Below are 25,351 nucleotides of genomic sequence, written 5' to 3'. Positions count from 1 at the left end.
ACCTCGACTTTGTATGATACTTGTGAGTGTTACCATTATGCAAGTAGATTCTTTTATTTCTATTCATGTAAGACATGTCTGGTCAGTTTTTTTTTTTTTTTTTAGGGTAGCTGATGAGGTTAGCCATACATATAATGGTGCATTATAGTACACAGAAGTATGAATGATATGGCATGGTATACTAGTGTCGTGTAGTATACTACAATGTATTTTGAGGTGTATACTGTGTGTGTTGTAGTACATTAGGTTATGGTGTGGTTTACATATGTATGATGAAATTTTGGTATGAAGTACTGTATGATGAAAATTTCATGTGGTTTGGTGTAATGCTTGGTATAGTGTGATTTTGATATAAAGCAATGCATTGTCATGTTGTGTGCTACGCTGCAGTGTATTACACTTCTGTATGTTGTAGCTAAATATACGATTGTTTATCTGTAACTAAGTGTATTTGTTTCTGTTTCCAGAAAGTCGATGATGTCACGTTCGATGCACTCAAGAAAATGCTCAGTGAGTTCCTTTATTTGATATTGGCTGTACATTGTTATCTTGGGGTTGGTATATGCAACTCATAAAACGGGGGGTGGGAGGGGGTGGAAGAAAAGCCGTTAGTAAACAGTTTATAGCAGAGACTCCATCTAAGAAGGTTTGAAGAGGGAATTGTATTCCGAAATATCATCGGACTATGGATAACTAAATTACAACAGGTATATAGTCCATTTTTTTGTATTATAGTGCATTGTTGTACCATTCAAAACTTTTTATTCTTGCCAGTACCGCCTGACTGGCCCTCATGCCAGTGGCATGTAAAAGCACCCACTACACTCTCTGAGTGGTTGGTGTTAGGAAGGGCATCCAGCTGTAGAAACTCTGCCAAATCAGATTGGAGCCTGGTGTAGCCATCTGGTTTCACCAGTCCTCAGTCAAATCGTCCAACCCATGCTAGCATGGAAAGCGGACGTTAAACGACGACGATGATGATGATGATAGTAAATATTGTTTTCAAATTGTGGGGGATGTAACTAAGTCGATTACATTGACCCCTCCCCAGCACTCAACTGGTGCTTATTTTACAGACCTTGGAAAGACGAAAGGCCAAATTGACCTGTTGACCTCAGTGGAATTTCAACTCAGAACATAAAGACAGACGAATGAATCTACCAACTTACTGCTTTATGCAAAGAAAATATTGCTGTGGATTGTATGTCCTAGATTATGTTTCATCCTGGAATAAACAGAATGTTCCAATAAGCAATTTTTAACAATTTAAGCCTATCAAACAAGCCACACCTGACCCACATATTTTTTCCTGTTTTACATTCAGGCTACTCAGATCCAATCTAGCACACCTTACTCTTTACTTACTCTTTACTTATCACACAGCCACTCCTGGGAAGGTTTTAACTGAATCTAGATTTTTTTTGCCTTTTGTTACCATATTTCTGTTGAAAAAAAAAAAAAAAAAAGAAAAAACACTGCCTTTGTTTCGGTTATAACCATTTTGACAACTCAGTCACAGATGAGTGTTTTCATTGATTTTGTTTTCTTTTTCATTTTGTTTTTATTAGATGAAGAAGAAACAGTGAATAAAGATGAAGAAGAAAAGAAAAGGCTGCAAATCTTTACAAGTTTCAGAGATGCACCATTTGAGGAAATAATGGCCAGGTCTGAAGCCAAGGTAGGTTTACCACTTTTGCCCCACATCAGCATCTTCTTTCCATCTTTTGTAGTCATCACCTTTAGCCTTGTTACCATTCTTAATCTTGTGATTACATTTGTCATTTTTAATATCTTCATCATCATTGTAATCAATTATCAACAATAGGCGCAGGAGTGGCTGTGTGGTAAGTAGCTTGCTTACCAACCACATGGTTCCGAGTTCAGTCGCACTGCGTGGGACCTTGGGCAAGTGTCTTCTACTATAGCCTCAGGCCGACCAAAGCCTTGTGAGTGGATTTGGTAGACGGAAACTGAAAGAAGTCCGTCGTATATATGTATATATATATATGTATGTATGTATGTGTGTATGTGTGCGTATGTTTGTGTCTGTGTTTGTCCCCCAACATTGCTTGACAACCGATAGTGGTGTGTTTACGTCCCTGTAACTTAGCGGTTTGGCAAAAGAGACCAATGGAATAAGTACTAGGCCTCCAAAGAATAATTCCCGGGGTCGATTTGCTCGACTAAAAGTACTGCTCCAGCATGGCCGCAGTCAAATGACTGAAACAAGTAAAAGAGTAAAAATAGAATATAGATATCTTCATCATCGTCATTGCTGTTGTCATTATTTGTCTGGACAAACAACAATAGTGTCAACAATGATATTAAAGTAGCAACGTGAAGTTTGAGGAAGATCTGGCTGCTTTTTCTAGCAGACTGAATGACTAGGTAGAGGTTCCCACAATTGGTATGCTGCGCACAAACTCGCAAAAATAGCAGATGCATCAAATAGCCTGCTGGGATACACTGCAAGTATAAAGCAGTTTCAGCACTTGTGAAAATCGGATTGAGTTTACTTGACTACCCCTCTCCACCCCCTCTTGCTATATACCGCTACATAGCTCTCACTTTTTTCATGACCCTTAAGACTCATAAGGCTAAGGCTTAACTTGGTTTCCATGGCATTATGCATGATTGAGATTACTACACTCACCCTGGATGGGAAGCCAGTCTATCACAGGGTTAACTCCCCAATTATTGCTGGAACTCATAACTAGAGCAATGTGAAATTGATGTTTTGTTCAAGGATGCAGTGCACTGCCCAGTCCTCTGCTTACTCTCACTCTTTCTCTTTTACTCTCTCTTTTACTCTCTCTTTTACTCTCTCTTTTACTCTCTCTTTTACTCTCTCTTTTACTCTCTCTTTTACTCTCTCTTTTACTCTCTCTTTTACTCTCTCTTTTACTCTCTCTTTTACTCTCTCTTTTACTCTCTCTTTTACTCTCTCTTTTACTCTCTCTTTTACTCTCTCTTTTACTCTCTCTTTTACTCTCTCTTTTACTCTCTCTTTTACTCTCTCTTTTACTCTCTCTTTTACTCTCTCTTTTACTCTCTCTTTTACTCTCTCTTTTACTCTCTCTTTTACTCTCTCTTTTACTCTCTCTTTTACTCTCTCTTTTACTCTCTCTTTTACTCTCTCTTTTACTCTCTCTTTTACTCTCTCTTTTACTCTCTCTTTTACTCTCTCTTTTACTCTCTCTTTTACTCTCTCTTTTACTCTCTCTTTTACTCTCTCTTTTACTCTCTCTTTTACTCTCTCTTTTACTCTCTCTTTTACTCTCTCTTTTACTCTCTCTTTTACTCTCTCTTTTACTCTCTCTTTTACTCTTTTACTTGTTTCAGTCATTTGACTGCGGCCATACTGGAGCATCGCCTTTAGTCGAGCTAAGCGACCCCAGGACTTATTCTTTGTAAGCCTAGTACTTATTCTATCGGTCTCTTTTGCCGAACCGCTAAGTTACAGGAACGTAAACACACCAGCATCAGTTGTCAAGCGATGTTGGGGGGGACAAACGAACACACTAACATGGACGTTAAACGACGACGACGATGATGATGATATATATATATATACATATATATATATATATGTATATATATATATATATCATATATCATCATCACATCATCGTTTAACGTCCGCTTTCCTTGCTGGCATGGGTTGGACGATTTGACTGAGGACTGGCAAGCCAGAAGGCTGCACCAGGCTCCAATCTGATCTGGCAGAGTTTCTACAGCTGGATGCCCTTCCTAACGCCAACCACTCCGAGAGTGTAGTGGGTGCTTTTACGTGCCACCAGCACGAGGGCCAGTCACAAAGGACTGGCAATGGCCACGTTCAAAAGGTGTTTTTTACATGCCACTTGCACGGGAGCCAGTCCAACAGAACTGGCAACGACCTCACTCGAATGATTTTCTAACATGCCACTAGCACAAGTGCTAGAAGGCAACGATTATGCTCTAATGGTGCTATTTACGGCCACTAGCATGGAAGCCAGACAGCTGCTCTGGCATGAACACGCTCGACAGTGCTGTTAGTGCTCCACTGGCGCGGTGACCAGTCATCGAGTATGGTTCAATTTCGATTTCACTTGCCCCAACAGGTCTTCGCAAGCAGAGTTTAGTGTCCAATGAAGGAGAGGTTGGCATGGGTGCCAGTCGTCAGATTCGGTTCGATTTCGATTTCATATTCAAATTTCAAATTCGAAATTCATTTGCCTCAACAGGTCTTTGCAAGCAGGGATTTTTTAGTGTCCAATGAAGTAAAGATACAGATTAGTGAGCTGGCTCATACATTATACTCTCACTTGCCTTGCCGGGTCTTCTCACGTACTGCATATTTCCAAAGGTCCCGGTCTCTGGTCATTGCCTCGGTGAGGCCTAAGGTTCGTAGATCATGCTTCACCACCTCATCCCAGGTCTTCCTGGGTCTACCTCTTCCACAGGTTCCCTCAACTACTAGGGTGTGGCGCTTTTTCACACAGCTATCCTCATCCATTCTTGCCACATGTCCATACCAGCGCAATTGTCTCTCTTGCACACCGCAACTGATGCTTCTTATGTCTAACTTTTCTCTCAAGGCACTTATACTCTGTCAAGTATGCACACTGACATTACACATCCATTGGAGCATACTGGCTTCGTTTCTTGCAAGCTAACGCATGTCCTCAGCAGTCACTGCCCATGTTTCACTGCCATGTAGCATGGCTGTTCGTACACATGCGTCATACAGTCTGCCTTTTACTCTGAGTGAGAGGCCCTTTGTCACCAGTAGAGGTAAGAGCTCTCTAAACTTTGTCCAGGCTATTCTTATTCTAGCAGCTAAACTGTCAGCGCACCCTCCCCCGCTACAAATTTGGTCACCTAGGTAGCGGAAACTATCAACTACGTCTAGTTTTTCACCCTGGAGTGTGGTAAAGGTTGTTTTCTGCACATTCTCAGTGTTTATTGCTCCTGAGCATCTGCCACATACAAAAACTATCTTGCTAGTTAGCCGTCCTTTGATATTGCTGCACCTCTTATGTGTCCATAGCTTACACTAAGTACATCTTATGGAGTTTCTACCTACGCCTTTTCTACAGATCGAGCAGGGCCATCTAACTGAAGGGTTTGTGTTTTGTCTACCTTCCTACTTATTAGGACTTTGGTTTTAGCTAGGTTGACTCTAAGGCCCTTCGATTCTAGTCCTTGCTTCCACACCTGAAACTTCTCTAGTTCTGATAGTGACTCTGCAATTAGGGCAAGGTCATCAGCATAGAGGAGCTCCCAGGGGCATCCTGTCTTGAATTCCTCTGTTATTGCCTGGAGGACTATGATAAATAGGAGGGGGCTGAGGACTGAACCTTGGTGGACCCCTACCTCTACCAGGAATTCTTCACTGTACTCGTTGCCAACACTCACCTTACTGACAGCGTGCCTGTACATGGCTTGCACAGCTCTCACTAACCACTCATCTATCCCTAGTTTCCTCATTGACCACCAGATGAGGGATCGGGGGACCCTGTCAAAGGCTTTTTCCATGTCAACGAAAGCCAGGTACAGAGGTTTATCTTTGGCTAGGTATTTCTCCTGCAGCTGTCTTACCAGAAATATAGGAATTCAGTGGTGCATTTTCCTGGAACGAACCCAAACTGCATCTCATCTAAACTGACTCTCTCCCTAATTTGTTGGGCTATGACCCTCTCCGTGACCTTCATTACCTGGTCCAACAACTTGATATCTCTGTAATTGTTTGTGTCTAGAGCGCTACCTTTACCTTTGTAGCAGTTGACTTTGGTGCTGCTACACCAGTCATTGGGTATGACTCCTTTGTGTATCACCTGATTAACTATACGGGTGACTAGGCTATAGCCGACACTGCCAGATATTTTAAGCATCTCCGCAGTGATTCCTGATGGGCCGGGGGCTTTCCCTGTCTTCATACTCTTGATCGCTTTATCTACCAAGGTACTGTCAATTAGGATAGCTGGTCCCTCTGTTGGGTCGACATGCGGCAGACTCTCTTCCACCCATTCAGTCTCTTTATTAAGCACCCTTTCATAGTGGCGTCTCCAGACCTCTCTCTTTGCAGCGTCGTTTAGTGCAAGTGAGCCATCATCCAAGCGAACACACATATTATCATCATCATCATATAATATCTGCCTTACATGCTAGCATGGGTTACACAAATTTTGGGTAAAACCTCCACTTTTACCCGCTCCCATTGATTGCACCTAGTATAGCACTAGTTGGGTACCCTCCCAGCAGTATACTGGATAGATACTATCCCTTAGTGGGTTGTACCCCCAACCCCTAACTCTCCCACGTTATATATATATATATATATATATATATATATATATATACTCACATACATATCTCACAGATTAACAATTAATTATGTTGCTCTTTCTCTCATGAATCTGGCTTCTGCATATTTTTAATGTATATCGTGGAAAGTATAGAAGAAAGCATGTAAACTTGTCGAATCCCTTTGCTGTCAGCATATTTCTCTGACCCTGCAAATTCACTTCTTACTGCAGTTTTTTATTCTACATATAGTTTTTCTGAGTAGTAGAATGTCTAAATGCTCTGGGACATCTATTTCTTTGAGTCACAGCATTGAAAGAACTTTGGAATAATTTTCTTGTAAACAAGGAAGTACATGTTGACTTCCTTATAGTTCTTCCTAAATGTTTTCATTATGCATCCTTTGGTATACTTAGTTTGGTTTCTTATTCCCCTTCATTTCCTGACACCAGCTTCCTCTGGAGTTAATTCTCTCTTCAAAATTGATTGAGGCTGATTTTGAATAATTTTCAGAACAATTGTGCTAGCAAGGAAAGTGAGACCTATTTTCAGGTAATCATTGCATTCTTGTATATCACCTTTCGTTGGAATGAGGATATATAACTTCTTCCAGTTTTTAGGCTATTGTTGCCTTCCAAATATTTTGCAAAAGTTTTGTAAATAATTTACTGGTAACTTCATCAGTTACTTTCAATACTTCAATGGTAATATCATTTGAACCTAGAACTTTTTCTTTTGTTACTTCAGATATTGCTGAATCTAACCGCTTCCATTATGTTTGGTTCTTGCTCACACTCCACTGGTGTAAATTCATGGAATTTTAAATATCTGTTGTACAATTCTTTGATATATTCTTTCCATTGTGTTTTAATAGTACGTTTTCACTTATATCTTATCCATTTTTATCCTTTAGAAATTCAGATTATAAACACACAGACATATATATATAACTACATAAACCTTATTGTTACTTCCAATCCAAGTCCATTGTGGTGTACTTTTGTTGAAGGATGGCAGCCAGCTATTTGCAACAAATATGGACATATTAGACTTGTGCTTCAAATATTGAAGCTTGACATTTGTACCAAATAAAATTATTTGAGTCTCCACATAAAACTATTTGATGTTGTTTTTGCATCACAACAATTTATTCAGCTAAAACTTGGAAAAAATTCTTTTCACAAGTTCAATCAGAAAATACTCCTAGCCCTATCTTTTTCCAGTGGAAAAGGACAACAATGGAAAAATTTCCTCAGACATATTACAGGCTGCACCAACTGTAGTACTTACTCTTGGTTGCATCTTCATAAAATACTAGAATACAATATTCTGAAGATTCTAACTGCAGTCACAAAACCAGCAACCAGGTGAAGACAATTCTATGCAGTCTTACCAGAGATTGGCTGGAACTACTGATGTATATCAGCAGTTTTAGCCTTAGCAATAAATCTTTTCTGGCATCTTCTCAGTTCACTTTTCCCATCTTGACATGGGTTGGATGAGTTTTCTCATCTAGAGCTGGATGGTTTTCTTGTCACCAACCCTTATTTGGTTTGCTGTACTCTGAGCACAGATACTGCTGAGGTTAACTTTACCCTTCATCCTTCTGAGCTCCAAAAGTACTAGGGACCATTCTTCTCTTGGATTCAGCAATGTTGCAATCATAGGAAAGATTGTGGGAGATCCCTCGCAGTGTCTTTTTCTAAAGACAGCAACCACTTCTTATAGAAAATGTTATATATACCTGAAAGCCATTCAAGGATTGTTTGATGTGCACTACAGCATAGCCAAACACATAGATAGATACAGGCATGACTGTGTATTAAGAAGTTTGCTTCTGAACCACATGGTTCCAGGTTCATTCCCACTCCCAGAGAAACCAATTTCTTGTGAGTGGATTTGGTAGACAGAAACTGAAAGAAGCCTGTTGTATGTGTGTGTTTTCTCACCACCACCACCATCACTTGACAACTGAAATTGGTTTGTTTACATCACTATAGCTTAGCAGTTCAGCAAAAGATATCGATAGGCTTAGAGAAAAAAAAGATAAGTACTGGGGTTGATTTGTTTGACTAAAGTTCTTCAAGGTGGTGCACCAGCATGGCCATAGTCTAATCACTGAAACAAGCGTATGTGTGTGTGTGTAGTACAAAATCTTAAATCACAATGACATATTTTCATTAAAGCTGTTGCTGTTTATTCACAAGTCCACTCAGTAAACCTGTGATCAAAGGCATTCCAGGTGTAACTCTTCTGCTTCTTAAAAGTGGCTGGAAGACAAATGTTAAAGAATGATGATGTCCTTCCTTTTTTTTAAGATAGCATGGGCAATTTTGTTGCTGTTTGTAGCAAGTCAAGTAAATGCAGAGAAGCTTCCTCATTGGTTTGATTAAGACTTTTAGTCAGTTCATATATGCTATTTAGATACAAATACAATATATGATTAAAATGTAAACTATGCTGAGTAAAATATATGTTGAACACTTCTAAAATGTTTATTACTTCTAAGTGTAATTTATATTTAAAAAATGCAGGTATAAAGTTTAAAAGTATATCTATAAGACTTGTAAAATGAGCATTTCATTTTCTTCCTCAAATCATAATCCCTCTCATACCCACTCTTAAAAGTGAGGACACAACAAAGAGATAGACGGGGAAACAAGTCAAACTTCAATTCACCTGCTGATTTCTTTTACATAGACGAAATAACAAGGACAATTATCTGCTCTTATCAACAAGCCCAACTTAACAATAACAAATAATAGCTTTGTGCATGTCATATAACTAACTGAATAACCTAAAAGACACATCAGAGGAACAAAACCATAGTATATTATAACTAGATTTTAATCTCTGACAATGATTTTGGTTTAGACACTTAAGAAAAAGAATTTTACAGAAAATCCTACCTTGTAACCATTCAACTCTCAACTGACATAAAATAACCAAACAGAATATATTCATTTTTAAGAAGAGGCAGGATGGTTAATAATAGTACATAAGAGTTAAAATTAAAAATTAGTCACAGAAATGATAAAGCTAGCTACTACAGAACACAATCATCAATATTAGATTAACTATAAGCATAAAAAAAGGATTATCATTAAAGCACAGAAATTGTAATGTAAGAAAAGAAATTAAGAGAAAGAAACCACGTGCAAGCTGAGTAAACAAAAGTTTAACACTTATATATATATTTTAGGAGTGTAGAATGACAAATAATTTTTATAAATAGCTAAAAAAAACCTTATACTTGTTCCTAATTATACATATTTTGTAGGTATTTACAATGCACAAACAGGCTTTTCTATTTTAGAAGAGATTAAATGCTATTACAATATATTGGAGAAATTTTTAAAATTATTTCCTTTGTACAGAGCTATAAGGTCTCACTGAACCTTCCTAACCATAAGGTGAAATTTCTATCGTTTTCAACACATATCTGGCTCCATACATATTAACCAATAAGCAACTATGTAATTTTTTTTTCATTTTAAATTTCCACTGGGGAGATGCGGCAATGCCAAGTCTTGTGACCCCCAAACTCTCAGACTGGTATTAAGGTCAGAACAGGATGGAAAAAAAGAGAAGTGGAAACTGTTAAGGCTGCAGAGTTGAGTTTAAGATAGAGTGTTGGTGGGTGTATCTCATGGAAAGGATGATCAGGGTTGCAGCACAATACCTCACTTTGACAAGAGGCAAGGAATGGACAGAAGCCTACTGATCTAGAGCAAGATGTGAGGATTAATTAAGGATGAGCATGGTTAAGATAGGAGTTAGTGGAGCAATGCAAGTCTCGTGGCCTGAGCGTTGGGAAGCAGAACCACCAGGTGGGATTTCTGATTCAGACAATTTACAATGTCCTACCAAGTGCATTCAACCAGCTCTGCTGGGAAAGGTGGAGTCATCAGCTTGATCCCCCACCCATGCCTGAAGAGAGGGACCCTGGAACATATCCTTAGCAGCTGTCCAAAAGAGGGGTATTATCACTGAAGATACAAACAGGTTCTGAAGATGATAGAAGACACCATCTGCAGTAGGATTAGCCTCAGCTAGCACCTCCACCCAACAATGAAGACTATTGCCTTTGTCATGTTTGGCATGGCGGCATCAAGCTGATAGGCCCACCTCCCAAGGCCGACCTGCAGCAGCACAAATTGGGTGCTGGAAGTCAACTCGAGGAATCAGCTGAACTTCCCAGAAACCATAGCTACATCACTAAAGCTGGGCATGATGCCCATCTTAGAAGCATAAAAAAACTGATGATTCTCTGCATTTCTTGGGAGGACCATATTGAGGAGGCTAATGAGAAGAGAAGAATGAAGTATGCTGACTTGGTGGATTTATGCTGAAACAATGGGTGGCAAGCAAAGTGTGAATTGAAGTGAGATGTTGGGGATGCAGGCTAGTCTTCCTAGAGCTTAGAGGCCAGAGGCTATATACAACATACTGGGTATCACAGGGGACAGTCAGTCTGTCCATCAAGTTGGCTATGGAGGCAGCAGAGGTGGTCTCAAACTGGCTGTAGATCAGAAAGAGTAGTGCTACCTGGTGAAGTACTAACAAGACACAGGCAGAGGCTTGATCGATTCTGGCCAAGTCACATGAGTAAGGATGATTGATGGCTGAAAAACTCAAAACACCCAATGACCCCAGGAATTATCACCAAGTGCATTACAGAATGATGTATGGGAAAAGTCTAGTGAGAAGTACAGTGCTAATATTTTTTCTAGTCCTTCTATAAGATTGGTAGTGGTAGAAAAAAAAAAACAAAAAAACTTTATATGAAAGTAAACAAAGTTTGTTTTAGAAGCGTTGAGATATATTGAATATACCAAATAATATACACAGTATAAATTTAACATTTGTTTTCTAACTTTGTAACAGCTATGACATTGGGTATCCCTGAAAAAAAAACCCCTCTTCTTTTCATTCTCACAACCTATTTCTCAAGCTTTTATTGAGGATTGTTCCACTCCCATTTCAATAGATTCATTAATTCCTTCACTGCTGAGCTTTAACCAAAACTATTTACACAAACACTGCCTTAAAACATCAAGTTGTGACATTCTAACACTCAGTTCTTTTTAACAACTTTAACTGTTTCTGGTGCCATGTAAAAAGCACTCAGACCACTCTGCGGAGTAGTTGGTGTTAGGAAGGGCATCCAACCATAAGATCCTGTATATATATATATATATATATATATATCCTTTCTACTACAGGCACAAGGCCTGAAATTTTGGGGAGACGGGTTCGTGACTGCATGAATACCAGTGCTCAACTGGTGAGCATGTCCTCATGGATACATATGTATATATATCTATAATATAAATTGAAGTTGGCTGACTGTTGTATTCTTTCTTGTCTTGAGGTTCACGGCTTAACGGCTGGGTGGATTCGTGTGAAAAATGGCACACATGCGGAGACGGGTGCATAGATTGGAACGTGCTTCGCCGTATGGGAAAGTGCTTCGCCGTATGGGAAAGTGCTTCGCCGTATGGGAAAGTGCTTCGCCGTATGGGAAAGTGCTTCGCCGTATGGGAAAGTGCTTCGCCGTATGGGAAAGTGCTTCGCCGTAGGGCAAAGTGATTCGCCGTAGGGCAAAGTGCTTCGCCGTAGGGCAAAGTGCTTAAAGAGAAAATCGATTAAAACAATCTGCGTGCATGTGAGTGTGTGTCACTGAAGCCATTCATACATATATACATTATAACTGATAATATATATATATATATATATATACACATATATATATATATATATATATATACATACATATATATATATATATATATACATACATATATATATATATATATGTATGTATGTATGTATGTATGTATGTATGTATGTATGTATGTATGTATATATATATATATATATATACGACGGGCTTCTTTCAGTTTCTGTCTACCAAATCCACTCACATGGCTTTGGTCGGCCCAAGGCTATAGTAGAAGACACTTACCCAAGATACCACGCAGTGGGGCTGAACCCGGAACCTTGTGGTTGGTAAGCAAGCTACTTACCACACAGCCACTCTCTCTCAATTTCTTTTCAAACTACTCTTACTTCACTCACCCTCGCTTGTCCCATATCTGTCTCGACTTGACTCACACCCTCTCTTTTTCGTTCTTTCTTTCTTTTGCAGTCCAACCAGTTCCACAACAAGCTTAACGAAATCCTGGATCTTGTGTCTAATCCACCTGAAAGTCCATCATCCACCACCAATCTCAGTTCACCCGATCCTGCAGTTGCTGTCTTCTCTATGCAGATTCCAGACCTCTATGTCTACTGATCTGCTTTGCGTCTCTTTTTCATTGTTTCCTCCAAGCAATGAACCAGTGATTTGGTGGCGAGGGGTGTGGGGGGCTAGGAGCTGGTGAACATGTGTACCTCTTCGTTTTTACTGATGTGTGCGTGTGTGTATGCATGGTAGTGCATGTGTGAGATGCCACCTGTGAATATCTATACATGTGAATCTATTAAGTTTATGCATGCCTACCAATGAGTGTACGTGCTGCGTGAATCTGTATATGTATGCTCATGGTTGAATTATGTGTGTGTGTGTGTGTACATGTGTGTTCTTTTTCTTCATGGTATTACCTTTACATTTACCAAAGTTAAATAGAGATAGTCCTCCCCCTTCCTGTCTCTCTTTTTCTCATTACCTTTCATCAAACATTCTCTAGGGATCACATATCTAAGGGGAGCTTAGGGAAATGGGGGCAGAATATACATATGTATATGTATACCACACCTCATACATTTACATAAAAGCAGCAATCATACACAAGATTATTATTAGAGCCATACCACACTCTACACATGCTACAGAGCAACCAAACATTATACAGCACAACCATGTGTGTATAACGTTCTACACCCTACACTTAGGAACCATCTAAGTAGTATTATTAGACCCCTGATAAATTAATGTACAGGGGCCAATTCAATATATTTAACTGCAACTACAACATACAGAGGTCAGAACTGGCCCCATACACCCATGAGTTCTCTCTGGGCCTTAAGACTACATTGGGTATAATATAAACTGTATATTACATACACAGATCACAATACACAGTATAAGCCACATACATTACTCACACAGAGAGCCCTGGATACAGCGTATCTGAAGAAAGTTGGGATGGTCATGGCTTGAACTCTTTTGTTCAGATTGCCAGGCAAGAATGTGATATTTAGTTTCTGAGTTCAAATTTTGACTTGATCAACTTGACTGAATCCCCCATCCTTTCAAAATTGCTGTTCTTATTCCTAAATCGAAAACAATTATTATTATTATTATTATTATTAGTTTATATAAAGGACTGAAGTAACTCATCTCGCTATCTATTATTATTATTATTATTAAGGTGGTGAGCTGGCAGAATCATTAGCATGCTGGGCAAAATGCTTAGCGGCATTCCGTCTGTCTTTATGTTCTGAGTTCAAAATCCGCCGAGGTCAACTTTGCCTTTCATCCTTTTGGGGGGTCGATGAATTAAGTACCAGTGAAACACTGGGGTTGATGTAACTGACTAGCCCCTTCCTGCCAAATTCCAGGCTTTGTGTCCTTAATAGAAAAGGATTATTTATTTTATTTTATTTTATTTTATCTCTCTATTTAAACAATCTTAAAGGACGAATGGCAAAGTCAACCTCTGCTGAATATGTACATAAAGCCAGATAAATGTCACTAAGCCAGCTTACTGTCTTTTTGTTATTAATTATGATAATCACTAGTTGGCCTTGTGCCTCTATATTCAAAGGAATTATTACATCTAGACAGACTAATTTATTCGAGAAAACAAAAATGTACCAGCAATAATAGAGAAATATAAGGCAGCAAGCTGGCAAAATCATTAGCACACCGGGCAGAATTCTTATTGGCATTTCACCCGTCTTTACGTTGTGAGTTCAAATTCCACCGAGGTCAACTTTTTCTATCATCTTTTGGGAGTCAATAAAATAAGTACCAGTTCAGCACTGGGGTTGATGTAATCGATTTGTCCCCCCTCCTCTAAAATTGCCGGCCTTGTGCCAAAATTTGAAATCAACGATAGACAAGTTTGTCGATCTTGTTTATTATGTATGAAAGCGAAACTGCTGATGTTGTTGTTGTTTTTGTTGTAGTTGTGTTCTCCTCTTCCACTACCATCACCACCAGTCACCAAGTTTCGTTTATTAACTCTCAATTAACAACAAAACAACCCCAGTTTTTTTTTTTCCCCTTCTTTATGTTGACAGCAGAGTTGAAGTGGAGTGGAGTTGAGATGGATTGACTGAGGTCGTAGCTTCGGTTCACATCATTAGACGTTTCAACAGAGACGAAAATAGTAATGAGACTCTAACGAGGAGCAGGGCGCTTGCAGCGTGCAGTGTAGGATGCAAGAACGTGTGCATCTGCTACCTGTGGTTCCCTAATTCTTTTTATGATTTACCTTTTCAACACCCACCTAAAAGACGAAAACCCAACAAAGAAGAGAATTATTAGGTGCCATCATCGTGTCCTCTTTTCTTCTCCTATAATCACCCCTTTCTTATTGAAATTCTGATGTACCCACTGCCCTCTGTTTGTAAAAAAAAAAAAAATGAAAAAGCAAATGAGAAGTAAAAATAGAAAAAAAAAAAGAGTAAAAAAATCAAAACTGAATCTGATCCACCTCATCCCCCACCTAAAAAACAAAATAACACAGAAAACAATGTTATGTAAAGTGAACAGTAGTTTTGTTTTGTTATCTAATAAAGAATGTTTCATGTTTTTGTCTGGTTCTGTGTTGTACTTTCAGCATTTTCACACCCATAACTGAATGCCTGTGAAACTTGGATAGCTTATGAATGCCATGCAAAAAGCCTAAACTGAACTGCCTGAGAAAGCTGTTGGAAATCATCACCTAGCAAGACAAAAGTCTCAGCTAGGCAGGTCCTTTCTTGTGCTGATCTGCCAAGCATTTATACAGTGCTGAGGAGAGCATAGGTCAGGTGGTGGGCAAGCCACCTTGTTTGACTGCCTGACACATGGCTTTTCAAGAGACTGTTTTAACTGTGAACTGGCAGAGGGCAAGTGCACACGATATGGGCAGAAAAAGTACTTCAAAGATGCACTCAAAGCCTCACTGAAGTGCTTTGGAATCAACCCTGATTCTTGAGAAATTGCAAACAGGACCACTCTGCCTGGCAAAGCTTTACCAACATAGGTACCACCTCCTATGAACATAACGGGATCACAGGAGCACAAAGAAAATGTGAGCTGTGCAAGTCCAGAGCCAACTTCTTGGCTTCAGTCTTAGCAGACCACCGGTGCTTGAACTGCAGCAGAGTTTTCTGAACATGCATTTGACTGATCGGCCACATCTTGACCCATCTTCTTTCTCCCGTGTGATATCTCTGGTCATCATTGATGACAACAGATGAAAGTTCATTCATATAATTGGATAGAACCATCCAACCCATGCCAGCATGGAAAACATGAAGCAAAAGAACTCCATGCTGCCGATTAGGTCTTTTCTCTTGAATAGCCGCGTTGAGTTGTTCCATCTGTTGAACATAGAGTTCCGTGTTGACCGTTTGGTTCCATTCAAGCAAATCGTAATGGATAATCCCTTCCCAGTCCCACTATATGCACATCATTTTATGCGGATGAAGATCTCGTTTCACTCGCAGTGTCGCTTGTTTACTGGGGCTAAGCCATTCCTTACACTGCTTCATATTGATGTACAGGCACCATTTTTCGTCGCCAGTAACGATTCGGTAAAGAAATCGTTGCTTGTGTCCATGAGTTGAGCGATGATAAGCAAGCAAACCAGCAGAATAAGAACAAGCTGGGTAAAATTCAGAGAGCTTCTACTATTGTTGGTAACAAAAGACTTCTCTCTTAGAATGAAAGGCAGATTTCAGATTTTATGATGCCAGTGTACAAACAGCCATACTACATAGCAGTGAAACATAGGCTGCAACTACAGGGGACATGCAAAGGCTTGAAAGAAATGAATGCTCTGCTGTGTATGCAATGTCAATGTGCATGTGCAGCAGAGTGTGAGTGTTTTAAGAGAAAAGTTGGGTATAAGAGGCATAAGATATAATATGCAAGAGAAAAGGTTGCACTGGTATGGTCATGTGATATGTATGGATGAAGATAGCTGTTTAACAATCGGTCTCTAATTATGGAGGGAACCTGTGGAAGGGGTTGACACCGGAAGATGTGGGATGTGGTGGTGAAACATCTTCAGCTGTTGAGCCTCACAGAGGTAATTTGCAGTGCTTGAGAAGACACATCAAGCTAAGTGAACCATAATCATGGCCAGTGCCAGTAATACATAAAAGGCACTCATGTCAGTGTTACATAAAAGATATCTGTGCTGGTGCCACATGAAAGCACTCAATGCACTCTGTAAAGTGGTTGGTGATAGGAAGAGCATCCAGCCGTAGACACCGAGCTAAGACAGATGACCAGAGTCTAGTGCGGCTCTCTGGCTGACTAGCTCCAGTCAAACCATCCAACCCATGCCAGCATGGAAAACAGATGTTATATGCTGGTGATACATAGATGAATGGATCGGTCGATCAATCAAGAGAGAGACAGACAGATAGGATAGATTTCTTTCAGCTGCAGCACAACTCCTTCAGTCTTGCTCCATTTCATACTTATTCTCTCATTCTTATCCCCCCCCCCCACCGTTCTGTTTTATCCTGACAGCAGGCGGTGAACTGGAACCTACTCACTAACCTAATGCATTTGTATTTGTATTCTGAGAAAGCATATGACTCAGTTTATCAACAACAGAGTGGCTGAAGGAGTCACTACAAGAACTATGAGATCAATGGTTCATTGATAGAGCTCTGAGATCAATGATTTATATCTATTCCTCTGTAGAGAATTGTGTCAGTACGAAAGACTATTAATCAGTTTTTGTCTAATGGCAGAATCAATAGTGTAACACAAGAACAATTTGCTGCTCCCAATAATTGTTTTAATCAGCTTCACTTGTCACATTTGCACTTCTAATTTGTATAATGACATCAGCACCACAATATATAGGTCATTGTGATGCAGGATGCATTAACATTATTTCTTTTCTGTAGCGATACAACGGTTTGTAAGTAGCAAGGTAGGGAGGTGAATGTTCTGTTCACAAAGGATCAGGCAAGGCTGTGTGGTAGGAAATTTGCTTCAAGGTTCCATTCCACCGTGTGACAGTTTGCGCAAGTGTTTTCCACCATATTCCTGAGATGGCCAAAGCCTTGTGAATGGATTTGGTAAACAGAAACTCAAAGAAACCAATTGTGTGTATATATCTATCTAGATTTATATATATATATATAGGGAGAATTCACAAAAGACGAAGACAGGTGTTGTAGAAAACAAACAGATGTATTAGTATAACGCTCGGGAATTGGAAAAGTCTTTAACATTTCGAGCCTACGCTCTTCCACAGAAAGGAACACAGAAAGAAACAAGGAGAGAAAAAAATGTGTGTAGTGGTTAGCGATGTATCAATGGAGTTAAATGCAGGCGGTGCTTCTTCCTTGCACAAAACCAAACTGCATCGCATCCAGACTAACTCTCTCCTTAATTAGTTGGGCTTGGACTGGCTCTTGTGCGGGTGGCACATAAAAGACACCATTTCGAGCGTGGCCGTTTTTGTGCGGGTGACACGTAAAAGCACCCACTACACTCTCTGAGTGGTTGGCGTTAGGAAGGGCATCCAGTTGTAGAAACTCTGCCAAATTAGATTGGAGCCTGGTGTTGCCATCCGGTTTCACCAGTCCTCAGTCAAATCGTCCAACCCATGCTAGCATGGAAGGCGGACGTTAAACGATGATGATGATGATGATGACTCTGCAACTTTCATCATCTGATCCAACAATTAGATACCTCTGTAATTATCTCCGTCTTTACATTTGTAGCAGTTGACTATGGTGCTGCTACACCAGTCATTGGGTATGACTCCATGAACCACCTGATGTACAATATGGGTGACCGCCATATATTTTAAGCATCTCAGCAGGGATTCCTGATGAGCTGGGGGCTTTCCCTGTCTTCCTATCCTTAATTATTTTATCTACCAGGATACTGTTGATTTGAGTATCTGATCCCTCAATTGGGTCAACATTTGGCAGGCTTTCCTCCTCCCATTCATTCTCCATGTTCAGCAGTCTTTCATAATGACATCTCCAAGCCTCTTTCTTTGTAGAATCATTAAGCACAAGTGCACCATCATCCATGCAGACACATTTCTCTCCTATGGCATCACAATTTTCTCTCACACACTGTCTTGCAATCTAAAAGACTTCAGTTTGTTGGTCCTCACGGCACTGAACATAGACAAGCTTCTTGTTTTCTGCTTCTCCCTATGATTTTGTTTATTATGCTTGACCCATTGGATTCTGACTTCATCCACTTTTGTCTTTCTTACTGGACATGTCAACATCAGTATATATGAATAAATGCATAATGCAAAAAAGCAGGCATCGGAAAGGTGATGCATACCCAGTGGCCCGGGAACAAAATTTGCTTAGGGGGTGCAAACTCAGTTTCAAAATTTGGCACTACTGGAGAAGTGAGGATCCGAGTTCTGGGAGTATGCATGTCACAAATTTGCGCATGTGCCCGTGTTAGTCGTAAGTAGTCAAATTTAGCACACAGGTAAAAAAAACGAGATGCTCGCTACTTGCTGTAAATGGAGGGTGGGTTATCCATCTAATACAAGAAGAAAATTGCAGATTAATTGAATAAAAACATGAAAAATAACAAAATGACATTTCATTGAAAAGTAAACCATTCTGAAAGATAGTTCAGAATGTTTTCAAAACATTCATCTCCAGCTTTTCCCATATTTTATTAAGGGTTAGGGTTTAAAGTTAGGGGAGGTGAATGTTTTTTCAGTATTCAATGATTATTTTTCACTTTTATATTCAACTTATCTGCAATTTTCTTTTTGTATTACATGGATAACCTCGCTCCTTTTACAGCAAGTAGCACGCGTCCGAACATTCAAATGTCAGTTTACCAAGAAAGAAATAATGAAGTTTTAAGTAGTGTTAAAATGGAAGTAAGCCGAGTTTTTGCATCACTCCATAATTCACACATATATGAAAAAAAACTGTATCAACATATTCCAAAAGTTTTCCTACGCTCAAACGTTTTGTTAATGAAACGTTTCATGAGGATGTGCAAAGTGTTTTCATCGTATATTTTTTTATGTACATGCATTATGATACAATGTGTAAGACGGTGCTGTGTCATTGTGGTATGGAGCCAGGTCTTCAAACGGCGAAGTGCACTGAATGTTCTTTCGCTTGATGCAACAGATACAAGTGAAGACAAGACAAGCTGCATCAGACGCTCTCTATTTTTCAACTATGTCATTAAATGAGTTAGGCAAAGTTTCCCTTTCCGTCCATAGGCTAGCAAGAAGTTTGATTTGAGATGACAGTAAGAGTAAATCAAAAGAAGCAGGTAGAAGCAGGTGCATTTTCAAAGTTAAATACTCCACATTTGACTGCTGACAATAGCAACTCCTCTTGCTCAGAGCATACACGTATTCCCTGTTGCTGAAACCGGTGAGTCAATTCATTTTCGATGACAGCCACTATAGGGAAAAATTGCCGACGCCAGTCATCGGTGACAGAAAGAGCAACTTCTTCAGTAGTTGTTGTGTGCCTAAAGCGCAGTGGTGTATTTTTAGATCGCGAAATGTTGGGTATTTTCACCAAGTCAGAAGAGGATACTTCATCAAAATATTTTTCAAAAACCTTCACACTTCTCATTTTTGAAAGAGAGTTTTTCAACTTTTCAATCAATTTCAAGCAATCACCGGCTGTCGTGCCTGGACGCTGTAAGCTACGTGCCACTGGCTCACATACCCCAAATATATCCCCAGCGATTTTAATGCCAAACAAAATGGAAGCTTTGCCAGATTGCTTTAGCAGCCCTTTAACAGTAGCCTTTGTTGTTGCTCTTAACGAGAAGTCATTAAGAAAGTCAAGCAAAACAATTTTGAATATTCTTATAATTGTTTTCTGCGTGTTTCAGTGCTGTTGCTCTAATGCACCACCGAGTTGGATACACTGCTTGCAACACAAAGATTTGTCCATTGTGCTTTTCTTTTTGGTGACTCTTTTACAAGAATGGCGCATTGATGAACAAAGTTCAGTGCATCAGCTACAAAGGTAACCTTAAATCTAACTTCTTGGAGGACAAGGTCTAGAGAGCAGTTTCCACAGTGTACAAAATATGTACCTGGGAACAAATTTTTCAATCGCATTTGTACACCTGAAATGTTTCTACTCATGGTACTTGCACCATCAAATGAAAAACAGCATAGCTTTGAGTCAAGTGAAATGTTTAGGTGACAAAAAACATCTAGAATAATCTTAGTCAGTGTCTTCGAAGAGCAGTCAGGGGGATTATAAAAACCTAGAAAATCCTCATTGACATTCAGGTCTTCAGAAACGTACCGGACAGTGATTGATACTTGTTCCATGCCAGAGCAATTAGTGGTACCATCACATATAATGCCAATAAATCTGGAATTTTCTACTTTTATTTTGATCTCGTAAAATGTTATGAGCATATGCCTCTAAAATTTCATTTTGAATTGTATCAGAGAGGAAATTGTTCCGACGCTTAAACCACTGGCTTACTTCTGCACTGCATTCTTCAGCAAGTTCCCTTACAAGATTTACGAAGTTTCCCATAAGATTTTGAATTTCTGTTGAATACAACATGGCAGATGATTAAAAAGGGCAGACACAAGAAAGAAAAAATGGTCCAGATGGACTATATGTAACCTGAACCTTTCCCCACTTTTTTTTTTTTACGGAATCCCACGTTTTAGGCTATGGAGATTCCGATTCTGAAAAAAATTTCCAAAAATCTCAATTTCAAAATTTCGATTCCTCCCCATCCCCGGTTTTTATATAGCTAACTCAAAGCCTAAGCCTAACCCTAACCCTGACCCTAACCCTAACCCTAAACCTAAACCTAACCCTACCACTAATTTTGTGAGATTTGGCTGTTATTTCTAGCATGTAAATAGCCTGCTTGGTGGTGGGGGGGGATTGAAATTTTTCAAACAATTTTTTTCAGAATCGGAATCTCCATAGCCTAAAATGTGGGATTCCGTAAAAAAAGAAAATAATAAATAAGGGGGGAAAGGTTCAGATTACATTATAGTCCGTCTTGGTGGAACAAAAACCTGGGCACTATCATGCTATTAGCTGTCAGAAGTGAAAGTGCTCACTGCCTGCTAGTGAAGTATCTGTCTGTCTGCCTGTCTGCCTGCATGCCTCTGACAGCTAATAGCATGACAGTGCCAAAACCTGAAAAACAAATAGTGAACATCACATAAATAGTGCTTGTGTTTTTATTGGCAAAACCAGCAACATGACCTCCCATCCAATATGCTTCAAAAGACGATAGGCCATACATTCGTATGTATATGCATGCGTGTATGTGTGCTTGCATATGTACCTACCTACCTCTCTCTCTCTCTCTGTACATATATATATTATATATATACACATTGTGATAATATACGGTAAAACTATATAAACGGAGGAGAGCTTACTCTACAAGTAGAGAAGTGGGTAAATATAAATAGACCTCGTAACGATACCAGCTATCAAATAGTTTCACGGCGAACTGGGGCCCCAAGTGACCTTTGTAAAGTCATTGGGGAGAATCCTGAGCCGATTATCGAGGTCTATTTATATTTATATATATATCGTATATTTATAAAGAGGACAAATTTAGCCATTTCTCCGTAGATTGAAAAAAAAAGATGAACAACTTTAATCGATTTCCGAACATTTTTGGGTTCTCATCAGAGGTTAGTGGTTCAAACAAGAAAAGTAGAACTTATGTTGAGTCAGTCTCAATAAGTGTAGATTTATTCATCAGAGAAAGTCACATAGTGACTGAAGGTTCGAGAGTTTCGTGTAGAGGCACTTATCAAACTAATTAAATCAACGTTTTCTATATAAAACGAAAAAGCAGGACACTATCGGAAACAGATATGACGCAGATACTATTTTATATATAGGCAGGAAGACTTTTGGTTAATAATATGACAGAATTAAGGCAAGATAAAAAAAAATGAAAGTCGTCTATATATAAAGCATTCTGCCTAAACTACGTCTTTAAGATATGATTTGTTAGTAGTAACGCTAAAAGGAAACTATTTCCTAAGGAACTCAAGAGAAGGATAAAAAGAGCAGATAAAGACAAAAAGGAAAGTAAAGATTGAATGAAAAGGTGAATCAAGACTAAAGTTGGAGTTGAAAATAAAGGCACTTACCCAGGCAGTGGTCAAGCAAATAATGGTCGTTTTGTATTGAAAGAATTCTGAAGGGGCTTTATTTTTAGACTGGGGTCAAACGGTCGAATCTATTCAACCATGTTTTAAGTCTTTAGCAACATCAATTACAAAGAACTTGGGAGTGGTACTAAAAGATGGAGAGAAGTATTGACAAGCAGAAACTGGGTGGGAGCTGTCTTCAATAATTCAAGTAATGCTATATATTCAAAATTAACCATACATGCTGGTTTTGTTGTTGTTATTGTTGCTGCTACTGTTGTTATTGTCACTTACTTTTTTGTATTTTGACGCTACTTGCCTTCAGAACTCCCTAGGGAATTTTATGTTAGCTTCATCACTTTTATTTATTTATATATTTATTTTTTTCTTTGTTTTGAAACGAGATCGAACTTCAGCATTTTATACCGATACATTTTAGACACTTTTTTCTGCAACTGGTAAGATTATGTAGGGGGTGCGGGTGCACCCGCTGCACCCCCTGTTCCCGAGCCCTTGTGCATACCCTGCCTGCAGATAAATTTTTTTGCAAATTATATTGTGGCTTACAATACATTGTTTATCTATGCTTTTTCATTGAACTGAATTTTTTTTTAATATTCATCATTATAAATATTTATACTCTGGTGAAATTAAGAAATCAACTTTTAAATAAACGAAATTCTCGAATCCATCAGTGTGCACACGCACAGGCACGCACGCACGCACACACACATGCACAGAGTCTCATATCTATGTATATATTTATGTATGTATGCACATGTATCTACGTGCATAGGTACACCATGACCTTTACACACGCAGACGAGGGTTGATTCATATGAAAAAGAAAGTGAATAAAATAATACATTGGGAAATTTGTAAGTTCAACTTTAAAAAATTAAAAAAATTTTTTTTGAAGATAATCAAACCAAATGTTCATCATTTTGAGCCACTCACTCAATGAGTATTTCTGCCATATTTGGTGAAAATCTGTTCAGCCATTTTCCAGTAATTTTGCAAACACACAGACAAACAAAGGCAAGTGATTACAATACACTGCTTTCGCTTACATGAGCAGAGTAATTAACATGATTAACATATACTAAACAACTAGTTGTTTCTTTTAGAGTAGCACCGTTTTTCTTAGCTGCACACCATAGCTTATATATCATTTAAGAACTTTGAGTTAGTAAATAGTCTAATGCCTTAAATAGTCTGTTATAAACCGTGTAAATATCAACGGTGTGTAACCGTAGACTTCTGAGAAAAAATTCAAACAATATTTTCTTTTGAAATTATGGCTTCTGCTTGTCGAAATGGCTTTCCTCCCACAATATTTGCAAGGATAACCAAGTTTCTTTGTCACCTGAAATGTATAAAAAACAAACATGTTATTTTCTAAGAGAATCGTACAGGACACAAACAGTAGAGACTGAGACAAGATATAACAATATAGTTATGTATTAATATATTGATTCGTCTGCATTGATATATTGAACCATGGCTCAGTGGGTAGAGGTGTTAGGCTCACAACCATGAGGTGGTGAGTTCGATTCCAAGACTGGCTGTGTATTGTGTTCTTGAGCAACACACTTTATGTTACTCCAGTTTACTCAGCTGTAGCAATGAGTTGCGACGTCACTGGTGCCAAGCTGTATTGTCCTTTGCCTTTCCTTTGGATAACATTAATGGTGACTACTTGTCTTTCAAAACCAACCTTGCCCAGACTTGTACCTTGGAGGGAAATTTTCCAGGTGCAATCCCATGATCATTCATAACCAAAGGGGGTCTTTACCCTTTCCTCATTTTTATTGATTTGTTATGATGTTATAAGAATAAGTTGAGTGTGGAAACTTCTTATTCATCATCAAACTTAGTATACTGTTTAATGTTCAGACAACACTCAGCTAACATGCTACACTCAAACTTTACACTGCACTCAGCCACTACACATCATTCACACACCAAACTACACTCAACTTCCAAACTAGTCTCAGCCATCACACTACACTCAAATACCACATTTCACTCAATTACCATTCTCCACTCAGCCACCTCACTCCATGCAACCACCACACTTCACTCAACCATCATTCAATACTCAACCACCACACTACACTCAGCCTCCACACTACACTCAACCACAACACTCCATTCAGTCACTACACTATGCTCAACCACCATGCTCCACCACCCACCACACTACACTCTGTTTCTATTATCATTGAGAGGACATTGGTGTATCGTTGGTGGAAGTTTGTGCTCTCGAAGTGCACTTGTTTATTTATTTATCTATTATATTTTTTTATTTGCACCATTTTTGTATACTACATGTTAGGACCCATGGCTTTTGTAAGTTTGATGTTGTAAGCCATTTATCTTAACAGCCATTTATCTTAACAGCCCAATGGCAAATTTTTTGTTTTATTCTTTATAGCTACTCCTACAAATCTGGCATCGTAATTCCTCTCTTATTGCCTTGTTTAATAGATCTCACCTCCTTTGTTCTCTCCCTCACACCCTTCCCCCCAATACCTATATTCTTTCTCTATTAACCCCTTTCATACCAACCTGGCTGAAACCGCCTCTGGCTCTTTAGTACAAATGTCGTTTTCAAAAGTTCTAAATTAAAATCTTCCAAATTTATGTTCCTAACACTAGCTTAATAATGATAAAGTTATTTTTACTAAACTCTGTTATATTTAAAATTAATTGAAAGCAACACAGAACATCTCAACAAAAGTTCGGTAACAAAAGGG

At 38.9% G+C, this 25,351-nt stretch overlaps 2 protein-coding genes across 2 annotated transcripts in view; one reads left to right on the top strand and one right to left on the bottom strand.

Annotated features, from left to right (window-relative positions):
• The first annotated feature begins 373 nt into the window (after nt 1-373).
• On the top strand, nt 374-15,052 carry LOC149128996 (protein EFR3 homolog A-like). The gene is made up of 3 exons (XM_089346849.1): nt 374-510; nt 1,569-1,678; nt 12,440-15,052. Exons 1-3 carry the CDS (start codon nt 504-506, stop codon nt 12,584-12,586), a joined length of 264 nt encoding a protein of 87 aa, XP_089202975.1. The 5' UTR covers nt 374-503; the 3' UTR covers nt 12,587-15,052.
• Nucleotides 15,053-21,643: 6,591 nt separating this feature from the next.
• LOC106873155 (exostosin-like 3) overlaps nt 21,644-25,351 on the bottom strand; it is a 7,123-nt gene continuing 3,415 nt past the window's right edge. The window contains exon 3 of the mRNA XM_089346848.1: nt 21,644-23,958. Within this exon, the coding sequence (XP_089202974.1) occupies nt 23,791-23,958 (168 nt within the window). The 3' untranslated portion in view covers nt 21,644-23,790. The remainder of the gene's footprint in view (nt 23,959-25,351) is intronic.

The sequence above is a fragment of the Octopus bimaculoides genome, unplaced genomic scaffold, assembly GCF_046866305.1.
Source record: "Octopus bimaculoides isolate indiv1 unplaced genomic scaffold, ASM4686630v1 contig233, whole genome shotgun sequence".
NCBI lineage: Eukaryota > Metazoa > Mollusca > Cephalopoda > Octopoda > Octopodidae > Octopus > Octopus bimaculoides.
Note: the sequence above shows the minus strand (reverse complement) of the source record. Positions and strands in the feature narration are given on the sequence as shown.

Bases quoted from the DNA above. Each gene is read 5' to 3' on its own strand.
- LOC149128996 (XM_089346849.1), top strand. The intron at 1,679-12,439 runs GTAGGTTTACCA...TTTCTTTTGCAG, and splicing joins TGGCCAGGTCTGAAGCCAAG to TCCAACCAGTTCCACAACAA.